The 19383-nt window shown below is 41.5% G+C and overlaps 1 protein-coding gene across 1 annotated transcript in view; it reads left to right on the forward strand.

Moving 5' to 3' along the window:
- Positions 1-19383, forward strand: part of LOC126419630 (coiled-coil domain-containing protein 96-like) — a 182762-nt gene that overhangs the window by 102269 nt on the left and 61110 nt on the right. The window contains exon 7 of the mRNA XM_050086819.1: positions 9928-10092. Coding sequence (XP_049942776.1) covers positions 9928-10092 — 165 coding nt within the window. The remainder of the gene's footprint in view (positions 1-9927; positions 10093-19383) is intronic.

Here is a 19383-nt window from a genome sequence, read left to right on the forward strand (position 1 = left end):
TGAACATGGTCACTGTGAGCTATAAATATCTCGTCTGCTGATGTCGAAGTCTTGAGGACTACTACCTCTAGCATTCTGAGGGCTTAACTGATGGTGTTTGGCACACCATCAACCTTGGTGTACCATGGAGGTGTACTAAAGGCTGCTGCCGCCGACGTCGGCGTCCATGGCCTGCCGCTGGTGAAGAGGCCATGCTGCAACTCTGCACTATCTTCTACATCCCATGCAGAGTTGCTGGAGTTTACCATGGCACACCGTCTCGATGTCTATGAAAATACGTACTACAAAACAGTCGACGATTTATCGTGGTCGACGCCAGTGTGTGAACTACGCTGTCACGCACTGCCTTGCGTGGAGCCATCGTATTAAGTTAGCAGATGTGACAGAAACAGTCTAGAGAATCTGCTGTGGTGCTCAACTCAGTACATTACAAAGCTGCTTGGTGCTTCAACTGCCCTTGTCATGGCCTTGGAGAAGTCAATTCAACTGTAACACTTAAATCGAATAAATGTAAGTCTTCATACTTGTCATTGCTTAGGGGAAATACCTGGGAAGTGTGTTTAAAGCCAGTGAGGCTCAAATTTTGTAATTTATCAAGGCATGAGTCGCCATGCAAAAAATGGTTCAAATGGCTCTGAGCACTATGGGACTTAACAGCTATGGTCATCAGTCCCCTAGAACTTAGAACTACTTAAACCTAACTAACCTAAGGACATCACAGTCGCCATGCACTAAGACAGTACCAGTTATGTGTGACATTTGTAGACAGTCTGCTCATTTGGCACAGGACTGTTCTCAATAATGTTAGGCCATGGTCCAGCGTAGAAATTAATTGATTTCAATGTTGTGTGTAAGACAAGTGTCTTTTATTCCTGTATCTCCGTTACTGAAGCGGAAGTTGCAGAATATGCAGAATGTTAGAACCGTGTGTTTCTACGACGAGTGAAACCGTTAACTTCTTTAACAGAGCGAGTACAAACGAAAGAGCAAGAAAATGAAAACAGAGGTAGGCAGATTAAAACTTTTCAAGTTTTGGTACAGCAGTTGCAGTCAGATCAGTTAAAGTTAAGGCAGTGTTGAGTGTACCCTCTCCTCCTCTCAACCCATCAGCAGTGATCTTGATAACACCTGTTTGCAGGAAGAAAATGGAGGACGTAACTGTGTTCATTAAATGTGCAATTGGATGGATGAACCATGCTTACGTATGAGTAACCTATGGTTAGTGGGCGAACCAAAAATGTGAACGGTAATGTTTCACAAAGCATTTAGTAATGCAGAAATAATCCAGGAACTAACTGATGGCTTGCGCCAGCGCTATTACAAACAGAATATCGCGGGATTTGTAAGAGAAAAACAAAATAGTTTTACGCGGAAATACATTGAGTCAACTGAATCCTCCTTAAATGGAATATGGTTGGTTAGTGCATAAACGTATTAACTGAAGCAAAGTGCTGAAGCTGATGCAGTTACCTTGCGTGAAGCTGATAATAGGGCTCTCAGTGTCTCCCTCTAGGCCTTCCCCGCCAACAGGTCATACCGAGTCAGGTGGGGAATCCAAGTGTCCTGTTTTGTATCCCACCTGGAAGGTGGCACGTGGGTCTGCTTCTGAAAACTGAGAGGTTGGCCGAATGAAGGAAGCGAGTATTAGCAGGTGATGTAAAACTCTCGGCACTGCACTGTGAACTAAAATCACCTTTATTTAACTTTGCGTACAAGTAGTGATTCTCCCACTGTGAAACGGAAACAATGTTGCTAGGTCGTCTCCTCGGAATCAAATTGGGCTGAATCCGGAGCGATGCTCGTAGAGCTCCACAGCGCCGGCTAGAGGGCGCTATCGTCGGTGTCTCGTAGTGCCAACTTATGAACTTGCACCTACACCGTGGCATCGTTGCTATCGATACCACAACCTGACCGCCGATCTTAGCGTCGCCACAAAGTTGGAAGAAATCGATATTGCTACGGAAGGACGTTGCAGATGTGGATGTAAGGGTCATCTGCAAAAGTACTGTAACCAACCAGAGAGTTCCGAGTGTGGTCGAGTCAGTCATAAGGCATGAGAGTACATAAATCAGCAGCAAAGGAAACAGCACCATAAAAAGCGTCCGTCAAACGCAAAGGGGAAGGCATCGCTTGTCGGAAATCATTCTGTGTAGAGCGAAATACAACACATGCATATGAAGAGACAGAATGCTGTTTGTCAGGCGTAATACAGAGCAAGCTTTTAGTATGCAAAGATGCACACATGTGAGTCGTTAGTCTGAACCTCTTAGGCAGGAAGAGATTTAGGTCTTGACGGTACAGGTTACGTGGGACGGTGCAAATGCCGTGTAATCACTGGGGACAACACTGCTCGACTTCAGTACTGGAGCTAAGAGTTTTCGTGAGTACATGGAAGTGTTGCCGCATGTTGGTAAAGGTTATCGGACTAGAATTCCTTGATAAACATCGTGTTAAAATAGATCTTTTGTGGATACGACTGAACTCACAGAACTTTATTTCCGCTAGGGACAGCAGCTGCAACTGAAGCAATGTTGCAAGGTACACCAATCATGAAGGTGTCGCCAAGTGAATGAAAACATGTATGCTGAGTATTGGTTCTCATGCTAATGTATGACGAGGTACAGGAAAGTTGGCCTGGAGTTATGTAGATAGGAATTTGCCACAATAAGTGCTGCTGTTCTAGAACTAGTGCAAAGTAACGAAGATTTAGATAAAATGCACTTTTCTGTGTAGAAGCATGGCGCGGCTTAGGTCTGAGGTCGGTTCAGTGTGTCTTTGACGAATGCACTCTACAATACAGTGCTCACCAAGTCTACGTCAAAAGTGCAGATGACCATCACTTGCTTGCAGGTAGAATCTGCTTTCATCGGCCGATCAGTTCCAGTCAGTCCACCAGGAAGGACGTACACGGCTCGTGTTGTCTTTAGTTCACCCATGAATAGACCGTCAATACCGCGGTTCAATCGCTTCCGCATTGTTACTTTGTGCCAGGAAGAACTCTCAACAACGGAAGTGCCCAGGCATCTCGGAGTGAACCAAAGCTATGTTGTTCGGACATGGAAGAGATACAGAGTGACAGGAACTGTCGATGACATACCTCGCTCAGGCCGCCCAAGGGATACTACTGCAGTGGATGGCCGCTAACTACGGATTATGGCTCGGAGGAACCCTGGCAACAACGCCACCATGTTAAATAATGCTTTTCGTGCAGCCATAGGACGTCTTGTTAAGAATCAAACTGTGCGCAATAGGCTCCATGATGCGCAACTTCACTCCCGACGTCGATGGCGAGGTCAATTTTTGCAACCACGACACCATGCAGCGCGGTACAGATGAGCCCAACAACATGCCGAATGGACTGCTCAGGATTGGCATCACGTTCTCTTCACCGATGAGTGTCGCATAATCCTTCAGCCAGACAATCGTCGCAGACGTGTTTGGAGGCAACCCGGTCAGGTTGAACGCCTTAGACACACTGTCCAGCGAGTGCAACAAGGTGGAGGTTCCCTGCTGTTTTTGGGGTGGCATTATGTGGGGCCGACATACACTGATGGTGGTCATGGAAGGCGCCGTAAAGACTGTACGATACGTGAATGCCATCCTCCGACCGATAGTGCAACCATATCGGCAGCATATTGGCGAGGTATTCGTCTTCATAGACGACAAATCGCGCCCCCATCGTGAACGTCTTGTGAATGACTTCCTGGAGGATAACGACATCGCTCGACTAGAATGGCCAGCATGTTCTCCAGACATGAACCCTATCGATAATGCCTCGGATAGATTAAAAAGGGCCCTTCATGGACGACGTGACCCACCAACGACTCTGAGGGATCTACGTCAAATCGCAGTTGAGGAGTTGGACAATCTGGACCAACAGTGCCCTGATGATCTTGTGGATAGTATGCTGCGTCGAATACAGGCACGCATCTATGCAAGAGGATGTGCTACTGGGCATTAGACGTACCGGTGTCAACAGCAATCTGGACCACCACCTCTGAAGGTCTCGCTGTATGGTGTTACAACAGGCAATGTGTGGTTTTCATGAGCAATAAAAAGAGTGGAAATGATGTTTATGTTGATGTCTATTCCAATTTTCTGTATGGGTTCCGGAACTCTCATTTCTGAGGTAATGCAAAACATTTTTTGGTGTGTGTATTAGACACAGCAGCAGTGCTAAATTTCTTTTTGTTTTTAAATAAAGCTATTTTTAAAAAGGAGAAATTTTTATTCCTAAAATTTACATTGGTTTGAAATATTGTGTTATTATAGGAAATAGGAAAATTTATCAGTGCCTTTTTAACAACAATGCCGACAGAAACGAGCAATAAACACATGGCATAAGAATTGGTACAGCATTGCTGAGACAATAATGTACATGTGCCGTTTATCGTGGATTAAAGTACACTTGTATGTGCACTCTGCAGGTCTTGCCCCAAGAGGTTTGTATGATAATTTCTGATATGTGTTGTATTGCAGAATGGCATCAACCCCAGTCTGGAAATGTTTGTATGAAGTAACGCAGCAATGAAGTACAATTCTTCATTTGATTTAAGAGATTAAAGATTTGTCTGCCATTTCTATGAAATGACAAAAGAGAAAGGAAATTTTGGTAACAGTAGTAAATTAAAATCTTGACAAAAATGCGTTCATAGCACACAATAAAAATAAAAAGTACCTGACCTGTTGCCTGTGTCTACATAATATCACCTTATCTGCTTGTAGCCGTGAAATAGCGCAAAGTAACACGAAAAGCAAGAGTTCTACAACCTCAGTTTTCACACTTTAGTATTGACAATTTATGATGCCCAAACAATGGTATGTTTCCCGATTACTACATGATTTTAGAGTAGTTTCAAAAATTAGAATCAATATGAGAATACTGGTGATTTTCTGTAGTATTCAACCACTTATCACTTTTCGAGAATAACAGCGAACAGTGGACGGACTATGGTTTCTTCCAATTAACTATTTAATTTAATATTTTGATTCTATGTATCATGAAACTGAGAGAGCCAAAAAGTTTCGGTCTTTGTTCGATTTTTACGTTTATTACAGGAAATAATAGGAATAAACTAACCGAAAATCGGCTATTTCAGAAAGCGAATATTTTGAGAAGTTGTAACAGCCAGGTTAAATGGGCGTTGAACTAAACCGAAAACCGTTTGTTCCAGTGATAACCGCCGTCCGTAAGTGGCATCTGCCATTATCGGGCCGAAATCGACGTCGTCTCTCCAGGTATACTATTTTTTTCCAGAAGTGTGTAATAAATGGGACTGTGTATTTCACAGTGTGCTTTCCACTCTTCTCTATGAAAGTAGTGCATCCGTTTTTCATAAGATTAGCCTTCTCTGTGTTTCACTCGGAATATAATTTGGTGTAAAAGCGTTTCAGTTAGGAAAGTAGAGCCGGCCGAAGTGGCCGTGCGGTTAAAGGCGCTGCAGTCTGGAACCGCAGGACCGCTACGGTCGCAGGTTCGAATCCTGCCTCGGGCATGGATGTTTGTGATGTCCTTAGGTTAGTTAGGTTTAACTAGTTCTAAGTTCTAGGGGACTAATGACCTCAGCAGTTGAGTCCCATAGTGCTCAGAGCCATTTGAGTTAGGAAAGTAGCAGAAGCTTGGGCAAAGTGTTTAACTGAGACTAGCCATTTGTAAATAAGTAGATTAGGTTAGATAAGTAGAAGAAAAGGAGTTCCATCTATATTTTGTGCATTAGATGAAAATTACAAGGTTCGTTCAATAAACAATGCCTATAGTTTTTTAAGAACCTTTATTTTAGGGTTAGAATTTGGTATCAATATCAGCCAACATTTCATTTACATGTTGTACTTATTTACATAACTTCCATCGTGTTCTAAGGCCTTACGCCAGTGTTGTGTAAGAGCATGTAATTCCTGTTAGTAGAAACCGACAGATGGATTCACCATGTCGCGAGCAGTGGCTCTGACAAAACGTCTCGTATGTGACGGATCATGGAGCATTTCCTGATGTTTTAAATCTGTTTACCATCATCCAACGTTACTCCTGTCAACGGCATCATTCCATATAGTCTGCACATACGCTTATGAATGTTCGCCAGGTTTTTTTTCCACAACCAAGAATTCAGTTACGAAGAGTGCCTTGCATACACGTCATTTTGATGATTCACTACAGTTCTGCCCTCTGTCGGAATTGTTCGAAACTGAACACATGGGCTGAAGGAACATCAAAGCACCTAAAAGACTTTTCATATGTATGTACGAGACTACAATTTTCGGCTTTAGTTTTAGGTACTGAACAATCCTCATAAAATACAGCATACCCAGCAAGTAGCTCACGCAAACAGAAGTAGTAAGAATACGCGCGCGCGCACGCGTGCGAGTGTATGTGCTTGTGCGTTTGTGCAGGACCGTACTTAAGACAGTGGGACCATGTTTGAAAGCACTGGGGTTGAGATCTGACTTCACGATTTAATTTTTTTTTTGTGGAATATGGCTTAAGTCATGTGTCATAGCATTTATGCCAACATGCTACGATTCCCTTCCCTTATCCTAGTACACTCTGAACTAATGTTGTATCTCAAATGACGCCATTATAGACTGGATATTAAACTGTCCGCTGCCTTCGTTCAGCTAGCTATTGGTACATCAACTGGAACTCAGGTATGGTTAATTGTGTAGAAATTCAGTATACTTGTCGATCTGACGCTGCCATTGACAATACCGTCAATGGGCCAACATAGTAGAGCAATCAGAAGTGGTGTGCACGTAAGGCGTGTGATGGGCTGTGGAACAATAGCAAGGCCTAACGTACGACACGATAAACTAGCCAACGGCATAATTCTGTTAGTTTTTCTGCAACATGTACTTTCGAGTCTATTTTTGATATAGCCTTAATTTTCCTATTGGTATGATTATTTTTTAATTGTATTGCTGTTTATGAGTACCATAAAGTAAATACAATTGTCAAATTAACAAAAGGCAGTGTGCGGGTACGTAGTATTTTCGGGAACGAGTCGGATAGAGGAATATGAGTAGTATCATCATACAGAGTAGAGCCTGTCCAGCTCCTATACTGAGGTGACAAAAAGTCGTAGGATACCTCCTAATGGTCTGTCGGAACTCCTTTTGACCGGCATAGTGCACCAAATCTATGCGGCATGGACTCAACAAGTCGTTGGAAGTCATCTGCAGTTGCCTCTCGATTATGTCGCATAAATGTTCGATGGGATTAATGTCAGGGGTACCAAGTTATTCGCTCGAACTGTCAAGAACGTTCTTCAAACCAATCGTGAACAATTGTGGCCATATGACATGCCGTATTGTCATTCACGAAAAATCCGTCCATCGTTGTTTGGGAACATGAAGTCCATTATTGGCTGCAAAAGGTCTCCACGTAGCGGAACATAACCATTTCCAATCAATGATCGGTTCAGTTGGGCAAAGGGATCCAGTCAACTCTATGTAAACACAGCCCACACCATTATGGGGCCACCACAGGCTTGCACAGTGCGTTATTGATAACTTGGGCCCATGGTTTCATGATGTCTGCCCCACACTCGAATCCTACCATCAGCTCTTACCAACTGAAAAAGAGACTCATCTCACTAGACCATGGTTTCCCAGTCGTCTAGGCTCCAACTCATGTGGTCAGGAGCCCAGGAGATGCACTGCAGACGATGACGTGCTGTTAGTGAAGACACTTGCGTCGCTTGTCTGCTGCCATAGCCCATTTCGCCGCATTGACTTAACGGATATGTCCGTCGTACGCCTCAGTTTAATTTCTGCGCTTATTTCACGCAGTTTTGTTTGTCTGTCAGCACTGCCTGAAATTTGGTATTGATACTGTGGATCTCGGTGTTACTGGATTTCCTAACGATTTCTGAAATGGACTGTCCCATGTGCCTAGCTCCTACTGCTACTCCGCGTTCAAATTCCATTAATTCACGTCGTGCGGTGATAAACACGTCGGAAATCTTTTCACTGGAATCACCTGAGTGCCAATGCATTGCCTTTTTATACCTTGTGTAGGCAAAACTACCACCATCTGAATGTATGTATTCGTTATCCTATGACTTCTGTCACCTCATAGTAGAGTTTCGCAGTGGAATGTCCTGGCAGCTGTAGTTATCCTTCATTCTTCAATGTGATAAAATTTCCAACAATGACGTCTTACACTCTGTGGTGATTTCGGCATCTGTTGTGTTAAGATCTGACGTCATATTGTAATATCATTCCTGAAAAATAATTTCTAAAATTTTCTCAGCGTGATTGACTGATGATAGGTTTACAGCTTTCTGCACAAGTTGGCGATTCCATTTAGTGCACAGGATATCAGTGATTGACCTAACCGTTATCCGTATGTAGCTGTGGTTTTAAGTGCATTTGTTCATTAAATTTTGTTTTTGCTTTGTCCTCTGCAGGGGTTTCGAAAGAAAGGGGGAGAATGACAGCGATATTATTACCAAAATTTAGTATTTGATTTAAATAAAATGCACAAATATCTTCAAAACCTGTAAGGCTGATAGTCGCTTAGCGAATAGTAACATTACCTATGTGAGTGATTTCGATGCGGATGGCTCTGGAGATGAAGTGATTTGCGAAAGAATGGTAAGTTTTGTACAGGGTTATGAGACGGGATGTAGGTGATAGAAGGTGGGTGGAGTTGCTGTTATTGAGGGAAAGATTAGGGCAGAGTCGTCAGTCGTCATTTGGAGTAGAATATGTTGTGGATTGGCAAGAGAGCCAACCCACTATGAGAGGAAGCCGAAAGGCACGCGTTTTAGCTCACGCAGGCTGGCGTGAGGTCTGGAACAGGTCAAGGAAATGAGACTAGCAAAAAAGGACGTAGCTGTGGAATACTTATCTTTAATCCACAAATAGTGAACATCGGTGTTGACGGTACATGTTTTACAGCATCAATAGTAACTGTTAATAGCGCCTTGCTAGGTCGTAGCAAATGACGTAGCTGAAGGCTATGCTAACTATCGTCTCGGCAAATGAGAGCGTATTTTGTCAGTGAACCATCGCTAGCAAAGTCGGTTGTACAACTGGGGCGAGTGCTAGGAAGTCTCTCTAGACCTGCCATGTGGCGGCGCTCGGTCTGCAATCACTGATAGTGGCGACACGCGGGTCCGACGTATACTAACGGACCGCGGCCGATTTAAAGGCTACCACCTAGCAAGTGTGGTGTCTGGCGGTGACACCAGTCAGGTTCTGACTGCTATGTTGGGTAGATGTTAACAATGACTTCATGAACTGGGGTGGAGAAGGAGAGGTTGTGGTGGAAGTTAGTATGGGAACGGATATGGGGTGCTTAGATTCTTAAGGGCCGGCCGCTGTGGCCGAGCGCTTCTAGGCGCTTCAGTCCAGAACCGCGCTGCTGCTACGGTCACAGGTTCGAATCCTGCCTCGGGCATGGATGTGTGTGATGTCCTTAGGCTAGTTAGCTTTAAGTAGTTCTAAGTCTACGGGACTGTTGACCTCAGATGTCAAGTCCCATATTGCTTACAGCCATTTGGATTCTTAAGGCTAAGGGATACAGTGGTGTGTTGGGGATTGGTGTTGTATGAGAGATGGGAATGATGAAGATATTGGAGGTGTTGGAGGAGGAGTCGGAACTTAACCAGCTGGTGCAGGATGCCGATAGGTGTGGACATGGTATACGGAACGCAAGGCAGACTGCATGAAGTTCAAGGATTTTAAACTGCTGAAATAATTTGGGGACGTCAGAGAGCCACGCATTATTTTCATTGGTGAGCATTCCTTAGAATCCAGCCACATTAGAGACAGAACCTGACTGGAGCCGGTACAATTACAACACGCCAGACGACTGGCTACTACCTCTGCCCGAGGTCTAGATGGAATCGTCAGCTCGACTGAAAACTTAAAAATACGCTATCTACGGCTTTTTATGTCAACTGTAGACTGACTAAGCTGTGGGCACAGGTGCGGTGTCAGCTGGAGGCTGAGCTTCACTGTAGCGAAGTGGAGGAGGAGCTGCGGCTGCGCCTGAGCACTGCGCGCCGACTGGTGTCAGAGAAGGAGGCACAGCTGCAGGTGCTGCAGGAAAAGGCCATGTCCAAGCTGCGGGCACCGCTTGTGCGTCGGCAGGTAGGTCTACCACACCACACAATAAAAAAGTTGTTGACTCTCGCAACGATATTACCAACCTGAAGAGGCAAACACTGTGATTAACGTCTGAAGTCATTCATTCATTCAGTGTTTAAGACTTGTTATGAAACAGAACCTCCAGATTTGTTAAAGGAATAAGTTATTCGTGAAATTACAGACGCAATCACTACAATCTACTTTGTAAAGAACACTAACAACAAATTATGATTGGTGATAGTCACACTGACAATTATGGTAACTGCTCATAGACTACTGCTTAGATCTAAAACATAAAAAAGTCGAAACTTTACACGGAACGCTTTCAGCTGACAATGTGCTGGCAAAATTTGAAACCTTTTCAATGTGATCATTAAAGTTGAATGGAATGTAAATCACTGGTTCACGATGTTCTGATAAGGTATAAAAGGAGTGGCAAATAAGGTAATGTTATACTTTGTCTGAGTACTTCCAGTTTTCTGTCTGATATCTATCAGCAATCTCTTATAGACTTTTTCACCAGATTAAAAAAACTGCGTACCAAACCCTAGACAAGATGTATATAATTTATTTCCGCTCCAAAAACTGTGGTTAAGATTTGCACAATTCATCCAAAAATTCACTCTTCTTATTAGCAACATACACTACTGGCCATTAAAATTGCTACACCACGAAGATGACGTGCTACAGCCGCGAAATTTAACCGACAGGAAGAAGATGCTGTGATATGCAGATGAGTAGCTTTCCAGAGCATTCACACAAGGTTGGCGCCGGTGGCGACACCTACAACGTGCTGACATGAGGAAAGTTTCCAACCGATTTCTCATACACAAACAGCAGTTGACCGGCGTTGCCTGGTGAAACGTTGTTGTGATGTCTCAGTGTAAGGAAGAGAAATGCGTACCATCACGTTTCCGACTTTGATAAAGGTTGGATTGTAGCCGACCGCGATTGTGGTTTATCGTATCGAGATCCAGTGACTGTTATCAGAAAATGGAATCGGTGGGTTCAGGAGGGTAATACGGAACGCCGTGCTGGATTCCAACAGCCTCGTATCACTAGCAGTCGAAATCACAGGCATCTTATCCGCATGGCTGCAACGATTCGTGCAGCCACGTCTCGATCCCTGAGCCAGCAGATGGGGACGTTTGCAAGACAACAACCATCTGCACGAACCGTTCGACGACGTTTGCAGCAGCATGGACTATCAGTTCGGAGACTATGGCTGCGGTTATCCTTGACGCTGCGTCACAGACAGCAGCGCCTGCGATGGTGTACTCAACAACGAACCTGGATGCACGAATGGCAAAACGTCATTTTTTCGGATGAATCGAGGTTCTGTTTACAGCATCATGATGGTCGCATCCGTGTTTGGCGACATCGCGGTGAACGCACATTGGAAGCGTGTATCCGTCATCGCCATACTATCGTATCACCCGGCGTGATGGTATGGGGTGCCACTGGTTACACGTCTCGGCCACCTCTTGCTCCCATTGACGGCACTTTGAACAGTGTACGCTATATTTCAGATGTGTTAGAACCCGTGGCTTTACCCTTCATTCGATCCCTGCGAAACCCTACATTTCAGCCGGATAATGCACGACCGAACGTTGCAGGTCCTGTACGGACCTTTCTAGAAACAGAAAATGTTCGACTGCTGTCGTGACCAGCACATTCTCCAGATCTGTCACCAATTGAAAACGTCTGGTCAATGGTGGCCGGGCAATTGGCTCATCACAATACGCCAGTCACTACTCTTGATGAACTGTGGTATGGTGTTGAAGCTGCATGGGCAGCTGTATCTGTATACGCCATCCAAGCTCTGTTTGACTCAATGCCGAAGCGTATCAAGGCCGTTACTATGGCCATAGGTGGTTGTCCTGGGTACTGATTTCTCAGGATATATGCACCTAAATTGCATGAAAATGTAATCACATGTCAGTTCTAGTATAATATATTTGTCCAATGAATACCCGTTTATCATCTGCATTTCTTCTTGGTGTTGCAATTTTAATGACCAGTAGTGTATATTATTAGGGACTATATGTATTGCTACGCAAATATAAGATTCTGTAGTCTCCAAAAGGCTACTGGAAGATATTCGGTTAACAACTGTATACAGTACTGTTACTGTGCAGCGCTATAGAATTGATAATTTTGGCCTTAGTTGCCTTGCCCAGAATGTTTATGCCATAGGTCAATATTGATTGAAAGTATTGAAACAATAGCAATCCAACCTGTAAGTCGACACACTGCTAAAGATTTCTCAAACCAATCATGCTGTTCTGTAGCTGGGATTGTTAACAAATGTTAGTACACAAAACAGTAGTTGTAAGATGCAGCCATCATCATAAATTGTTTCTTGTTGGCTGCTTTTCAAAACTATTTATTTGTGGAACATGATGAGAAGCAGTTGATGAGGAGACTTCTCATCTAGAAACTACTTATGAAACACTATAGGATCAATAACCCACTACTGTGGAAGAATTGTTTCATATTCAGGACAAATCAAGCCACTGCCTAAAAAGGACATCGCCACAGCACCCTCTGACTACCGCCCCATCTGCCTTCTTCCTGCACTATCAAAGGCCTTAGAATGTATAGTTCATGACCAGCTCACCAATACCTAACTACTAACAACCTACTAGACGAATACCAATCAGGTTTCCGTAAACATCGAAGCACAACATCCGCTCTGATAAAGGTGACAGATGACCTGAAACTTGCCATGGACAGACAAGAAGCGACTATCATTTGCTTGTTAGATTTCAGCAAAGCATTTGATACTGTCGACTTCGACATCTTACTGGCCAAACTTAGCGGTCTAAATTTCTCACCAAGTGCAGTGCAGTGGTTTCGCTCATACATGACGTCTCGTCAGCAATGCGTCCTGTCTGGGAATATAAAATCACAATGGCGGCAGGTAGTGTCAGGCGTTCTCCAAGGCTCAGTATTAGGTCCTATACTCTTCTCTCTGTATGTCAATGATGTGTCATCGGTTCTGACCTATTGCAAATACCATATGTATGCTGATGACCTTCAGTTGTATCTAAGTGCGAAACCAAGCAATCGCAAGAAAGCTATTGAAAATTTCAATACTGACCTCGATGCACTGTCAAAATGGGCACAGGACATAGGTCTAAAACTAAATCCGTCTAAAACCCAAGCAGTAGTTGTTGGTCACTCTAACCTCATTAGCCCAAAACATCGGGAATCCGTACCACCTCTTATCCTAAATGGAACAAATATTAACTTCTCTCCCTAGGCAAAGAGTTTGGGAGTAATAATAGATGAAAATCTAAATTGGACGGAGCGCGTAACTGCAGTGTGCAAAAAAGCATCAGCTTCCCTTCATGTCCTACAAAAATATAAAAAACTCTTCCCTTTCGATCTGAAAAAGAAATTCGTACAAACGCTTATACTCCCAATCATTGACTACAGCGATATTATCCTACAAGGCCTCTCTCAGGAAAATTCCCGACATCTAGAACTGGTCATGAATGCCTGCGTCCGATATATCTGTGACGTTCGACTTTTTGATCACATTTCACCAGCATATGCAAAATTGTCCTGGCTGCGTGCAGACAAACGCAGAGATTTCCATAGACTCTGTCTCATCTACTGCCTTATAAATGTACACCGTCCCTCGTATCTCTCCTCATACCTAACGTTCATGTCAGAACAACATGACAGAAACACACGTTCTCATTATAATAAAATCCTCTTCATTCCACTGCAGCTCTTAGTCACCTTCTCCAAGTCCTTTACAGTAGCGGAAACCCGACTCTGGATTAACCTCCCTCGTTATGTGAGAGAACTTAAAAACATGTCCGGCTTCAAAAAACAGTTAATGACGTATCTACTTAAGCAACAGTAATGCCTTCCTCTGTACATGAATGCACTTCACCTCATTACTTCCCTCTTTCCCCCTCCTTAAATCTCCCTTACCCAAAACTCACTATACTAGTAAACATCTACTTTACACACCAAGATATTGTGTACATCTGCACAAACCTTCATTACTATTGCCAATCCTTCTCATGTTTGTCATTATTATTTGATTTTTTTACTGTTATTATTATTGCTTTTATCATAATCTGTATGTATAGCACATGTTGTAAAAATACTTCCGCATTTACTTTATTAGGTCTTAGTCACTACTCTTTATTCATATTGTCACTAGAGTAAGCTAATTTTCTCATTTAAACTATGGTCATGATGTAACTCTGATGTGTGAAATGCTGCATGTGTGGAACACTGGTCCGATGTGAGAGAGGGCCTGATGGCCCTAATCTGATCAGGTTAAATAAGTAAATAAGTAAATAAATATTCTATCTGTGGCTTAACGCAATAACCTTCAGTCTAAATTTTTCATGGAATTTTAGGTACATTGGGCAATCAGCTGTGTAGGTTTAATAGTGTTATGTCTAATAGAACTAAAGTCTAACGATATGGCTATGTTACCTACTGCTGAACCCCAAAAGGCATGTCTCAAGTAAGAAACTGATGACACTTATGGGAAACACGTTAACCAATCGTTACTTCAAGGTTGACTTTGAACAAAACCAGAGTAAGCCATTTACTGTAAAAATGGGCTTCCTCAAGGATCAGTTCTAGCACTCTTATTCTTCAACCTGTATACCAGTGACATACTAAACACGTGTTGGAAAACGTTTTGCTACCCCGATGACCTAGCCATAGCAATACAAACCAGCACACATCATGAAGTAGAAAATATATTGTATAGGGAGTTGAGAAAATCTCAACACATATTAAAAAGCATGGAGACTCCAGGCAAATGCACCCAAGACAGAAGTCTGCACATTCAACCTAAACAACAGAATTGAAAACCTATAGCACAATGTAAACTTTTGTCAACAGAGGATTAGACATAATTTCCATTCTAAATACCTTCATGCCTCACTGTATCTGTCTTTGATATATAACATACACTTGGAAAAAAGTAGCTCAAAGCTAAACAGCCGAAATAACATCATAATGAGACAATTTGGCACATCCAAATGTGCTCATGCATCCACTCCAGGCGCTGCAACTTTGACACTAGTATACCCAATAGCTGATTACTGTGCCTTGGTATGGCAAGTCAGAGCTCATACAATGAAAATAGACATCCGTTTGAATCAATCAATGAGAATTATTAAGTATGCACTAAAATCCACACACATACCTTATCTGCACACCGTTCGTAACATTGCACCACCTGAAATGCAACGCCAAGAAGCAACCAATGAAGAATAGAGGAAGCTGCTTCACTCCAACTATACCAAAGATGTTCCATTTCATACAGTCTTAAATTACCCTCCTCCACACTGCTAAAGATCACGCTCTCTACTGTGGTGTAACGGAAGAAACAAGAAATAGCTTGACAATAAAGAAGAGTGATGCTAGAGATGGATTGATGCAACAATAAAACATCAAGGTTTTAAAGCTCCATCTGCCAGTCTACCAGGGTGTGATTTGAACAGAACTGGGTGGACAAGACGGAACAGGATAAGCACTGGTCACACCAGGTGTACAGCTGCACAAGTGCACATGTGTGAACTCCGAAATTTTCAGCCTGCGACTGTGGGCCACAAGAACAAACCGTACAACATATTCTCAGAGACTGCCCTGTGAGAAAATATCCAGGACCATTCAGTGGCTTTATTAATGCTGCTCCCTCTGCTATCAATTGGCTTCATTCACTAGGTAATGAACTGTCATTAATTGCATCTTTATTAATTAACAACCTTAATTTTGTATTTTAAATGTTCTCATTGATATAGTTATTAAATTATAAATTTCAAAATTCTAATCTATTGCCTTTGTATCTAAATCCTTAAATGTGTAATTGATAAGTATATTAATTTCTTAATATTTGCTGTCATTGCTACATGATAAATAAATAAATAGCCAACTCTAACTGGAACTGGAACAACAGATGACTAAATAAATAAGAAAACAAATAATCAAAGTCTAACTTTAACTGGAACTACAGAACATGTCTTCTGGAAAACTAATGTTGTATCATAAACATATGAGCTCTTCTTGCAACAGTAATCAGTGTACACATTGGTGAAGGATCTTCCATGTTTTTCACATCTAGACCAGCCAAAGTCAATATGTAGATGAAATGGGAATATTAGCTTCACTCATTCCCATGAATATATTTCATGAGGGAAAAAAGTACAATAGTAGGCATTAGGTTATTACACACATAAAGTCCTTCAACTTGGTCATTACTACATGTCAACTGACTCCATACATGAAGCTGAAAAAAGTGGAATACATCTGCAAAATTTTATACATCTAGGGAATTGGCTAATTCGATCAGATTAGTTCCTATAAAACCACTGATAAATGTAGCCGAACTTTAGCAGAACGATTTTCTTAATTTTAGTGATCTTTGTCGATGTTATATTCATAGACAACAAAACAATTTGGGAGAGTCATTTCGTTCATTAAAGATAAAACAATTGTGATGCATCTGTGAGTGACAGGAAATGTGTACTACAAACTTTCCTTCAGTCCACAAGGTGTTCAGGATATGACATCTAACACGAAGAGGTAAACATATGGTGAATCAAGACTTGCAACCCATTTTTAGAACATGTATATGATTATCTGCAGAAAAGGTCAAATGCCAACAGTTGTTAATGCACTTTATACATCCATCGAGTAGAGTATTTTATCATAACCTGTTATGAGGCCATCCATTAGACTGGGTAGAGTACTTATTACATAAAAATGATTATGCATAAAGTTACAGAGTGAGGAAAAACTTTTTATTTGAGTGTAAGAGTTATTTCATCGTCCTCTAATATGGACTAATAAATATAGTGATAATTTTATATGGAGAATGACTTCATATAATGTAAAATACAGTATTATCTAACATTGTCTCTCTTCATATTAAAGTATGGCATATAGAGTGAAATGTAGAACATTCAGAACGTGCAATTACCGAAGTATCTAATTTTGTTGTGATGTCTAAAACGGCAAAAATAGGCATATTTCATACTTAATAAATCTCATCAAGACAACAAATATGATAAACGTCACTGAAACTCTTTCAGTACGAAAACAACCAATGTCAGAAAAGTGATAGAAAACTTTTAGATAGCCAAAATAATTGCGTTTATAATTTTAGAAGATAATGTCTAACATGAAACTGCAGAATAAAGCGTTAGCAGTATTAAAATCATTGGAACTTTTCTATGAAGTTCGATGTTTGTTTCCCACAAATTAGAATTTTTTTACATTGAATTTTATTTTTTTGAGCCTCATTGATATAAGCTAAAATGTGTTATACAAGATATTAGATACATATTTTCTTTACTATGTTAAAGACTGCTTAGAACAGTTGATATGAACTCAGTGAATGTACGTTAAAGTGAAATTGTAATCAGCAGACTTTCTAATGTATATTAACAGACTGAACACAAAAAATTGCAGCACACTCTATGACTATTAATAGTCATTCACTATTTTAAACATGCAATTTAATATAAGTGGTGTCATTCTTTAACAAACTTAATGAGAAGAGTGAGCATTACCACTTTAACTATGTTATTCATGGTCCTGTCATACTAATGGGAGCACAAAAAGTGTTGTGGGTATAAAATATGGATTTTTTTTAAAAAATATCAAACTGTGTTTGAATTTTTCTCTTTCATTTGATATGTGTTTCTTTGACTTTGGATAACTAAATATTTTTAATTTATTTTGAATTAATTTATTGTACAAGTAATTTCTACAGGTTCAATGAGCACATGTTCAGTTACAAGATATTTCAGGAGCTGTTTGCTGTAGAAGGCGGTTATGTATGTTGATTTGTAGTAAACATCCTACTGTGTAGGCTGGCTTCATTCGTTGCTTTGATATCACTTCCAGTTTGTGGTATAATGCATAGTATCATCCACACTTTCGTTAGGCGCTTTACACCTATCGTTGTGTACATTTGGACTTGCTGCTCATTGAGTTGTGTTTCTCTTTTTGACTCCACCAAAGTGAATATTAAGAAGAAAAGAAAGAAGGGAAATAGATTGTACAGAACATGTCTTGTTGACGTTTTCATCCAGGAAATGAGGTTAGGGCAAGCAACACTCAGAGTACTTCCCCATCAAATGCTTCCAGGAAGTAGCCTTAGAACAGCAATGAAATGTACAGTGAAACCAGTGCCAGTGATATCATCTTAATATTAGGTTTAAGTGTACTAAGTGCAATGTTTGAGCAAACTGATTGCTGTAATTTGTGTGCTTGAAGAGATAGGAATTTCTGAGAATGTCTTGAAGAGAAACTGTTTAGTTCTTCATTTGGAATCTCTTGTTCGAGCTGTAAGAGTATGGAAGAATTCTGAACATCAGAAAAATTAAGAAACAATAACATTTTTTTAGACGAACGTCAGTTATTTATGTGGGCTGAGATGTATACGTAAAGGCCCCAGGGCTGGAAAAAGTTTGTGTGCTGTTATGAATCTGTCATGCTCCCCTTCTAGGTTTTCGAAATATACTGATGCTTTGGGGGAAACAGTAAAAGTAACTTCTGAAGAATCAATGAAATTTGCAACAGTGGTAGCAGTTGAAGAAAATGACGGTAGTTACGACACTTCTGTTGCATTGGGCGGATCATGGCAGAAAAGCGGCCATCAATATAAAAATTCTTGTACAGCTGCAATAAGTATTGATACTGGGTAGATGCTTGATACTGAACGTTGCCAAAACATTACAATTCATGCTCCAAAGTGAGTATCAACAGTGAAAAGAAACTACTGCAAGAACACAACTGTCAGAAAAATATGAAGGATTCAGTGGAGGAATAGTAAGTGCTTCAGCTGTGAAGATCTTTCAGCGCTGTCGAGAACAACATGGGTATAGCTATACTAAATTCATTGGTATCGGTGATTTCAGTTCATTAAAATCAAAAGTTGATAGTAGGCACTATGGTGAGCTAGCACCACAAAAGTTAGAATGTGTCTGTCATGCGCAGGAACGAATTGGTACAGTTGTGCCAGTCCCGACTACATCACAACCACCTCGCCGGCTCACTCTTGTGTGCCACATGCCAAGTGATTGATTCGGATGAACATCATTTCGAATGCGGGTCGGCAAAGGACGTTTGGTATTTGGTGTGTCAGATATTGGCTTTTCTCACACGCACGACTCCCAACTGGATAACTACACGCTCACTTCTTTTCCCAGATGGGGTGTATTTCCCAAGAGCAATAACGAACTCTGTGACGTGGATTAGCGGCCACGCTATTCACTACCTATTCGGTAATGACGAAAAGACAGT

Source organism: Schistocerca serialis, chromosome 9, assembly GCF_023864345.2.
Source record: "Schistocerca serialis cubense isolate TAMUIC-IGC-003099 chromosome 9, iqSchSeri2.2, whole genome shotgun sequence".
Taxonomy (NCBI): domain Eukaryota; kingdom Metazoa; phylum Arthropoda; class Insecta; order Orthoptera; family Acrididae; genus Schistocerca; species Schistocerca serialis.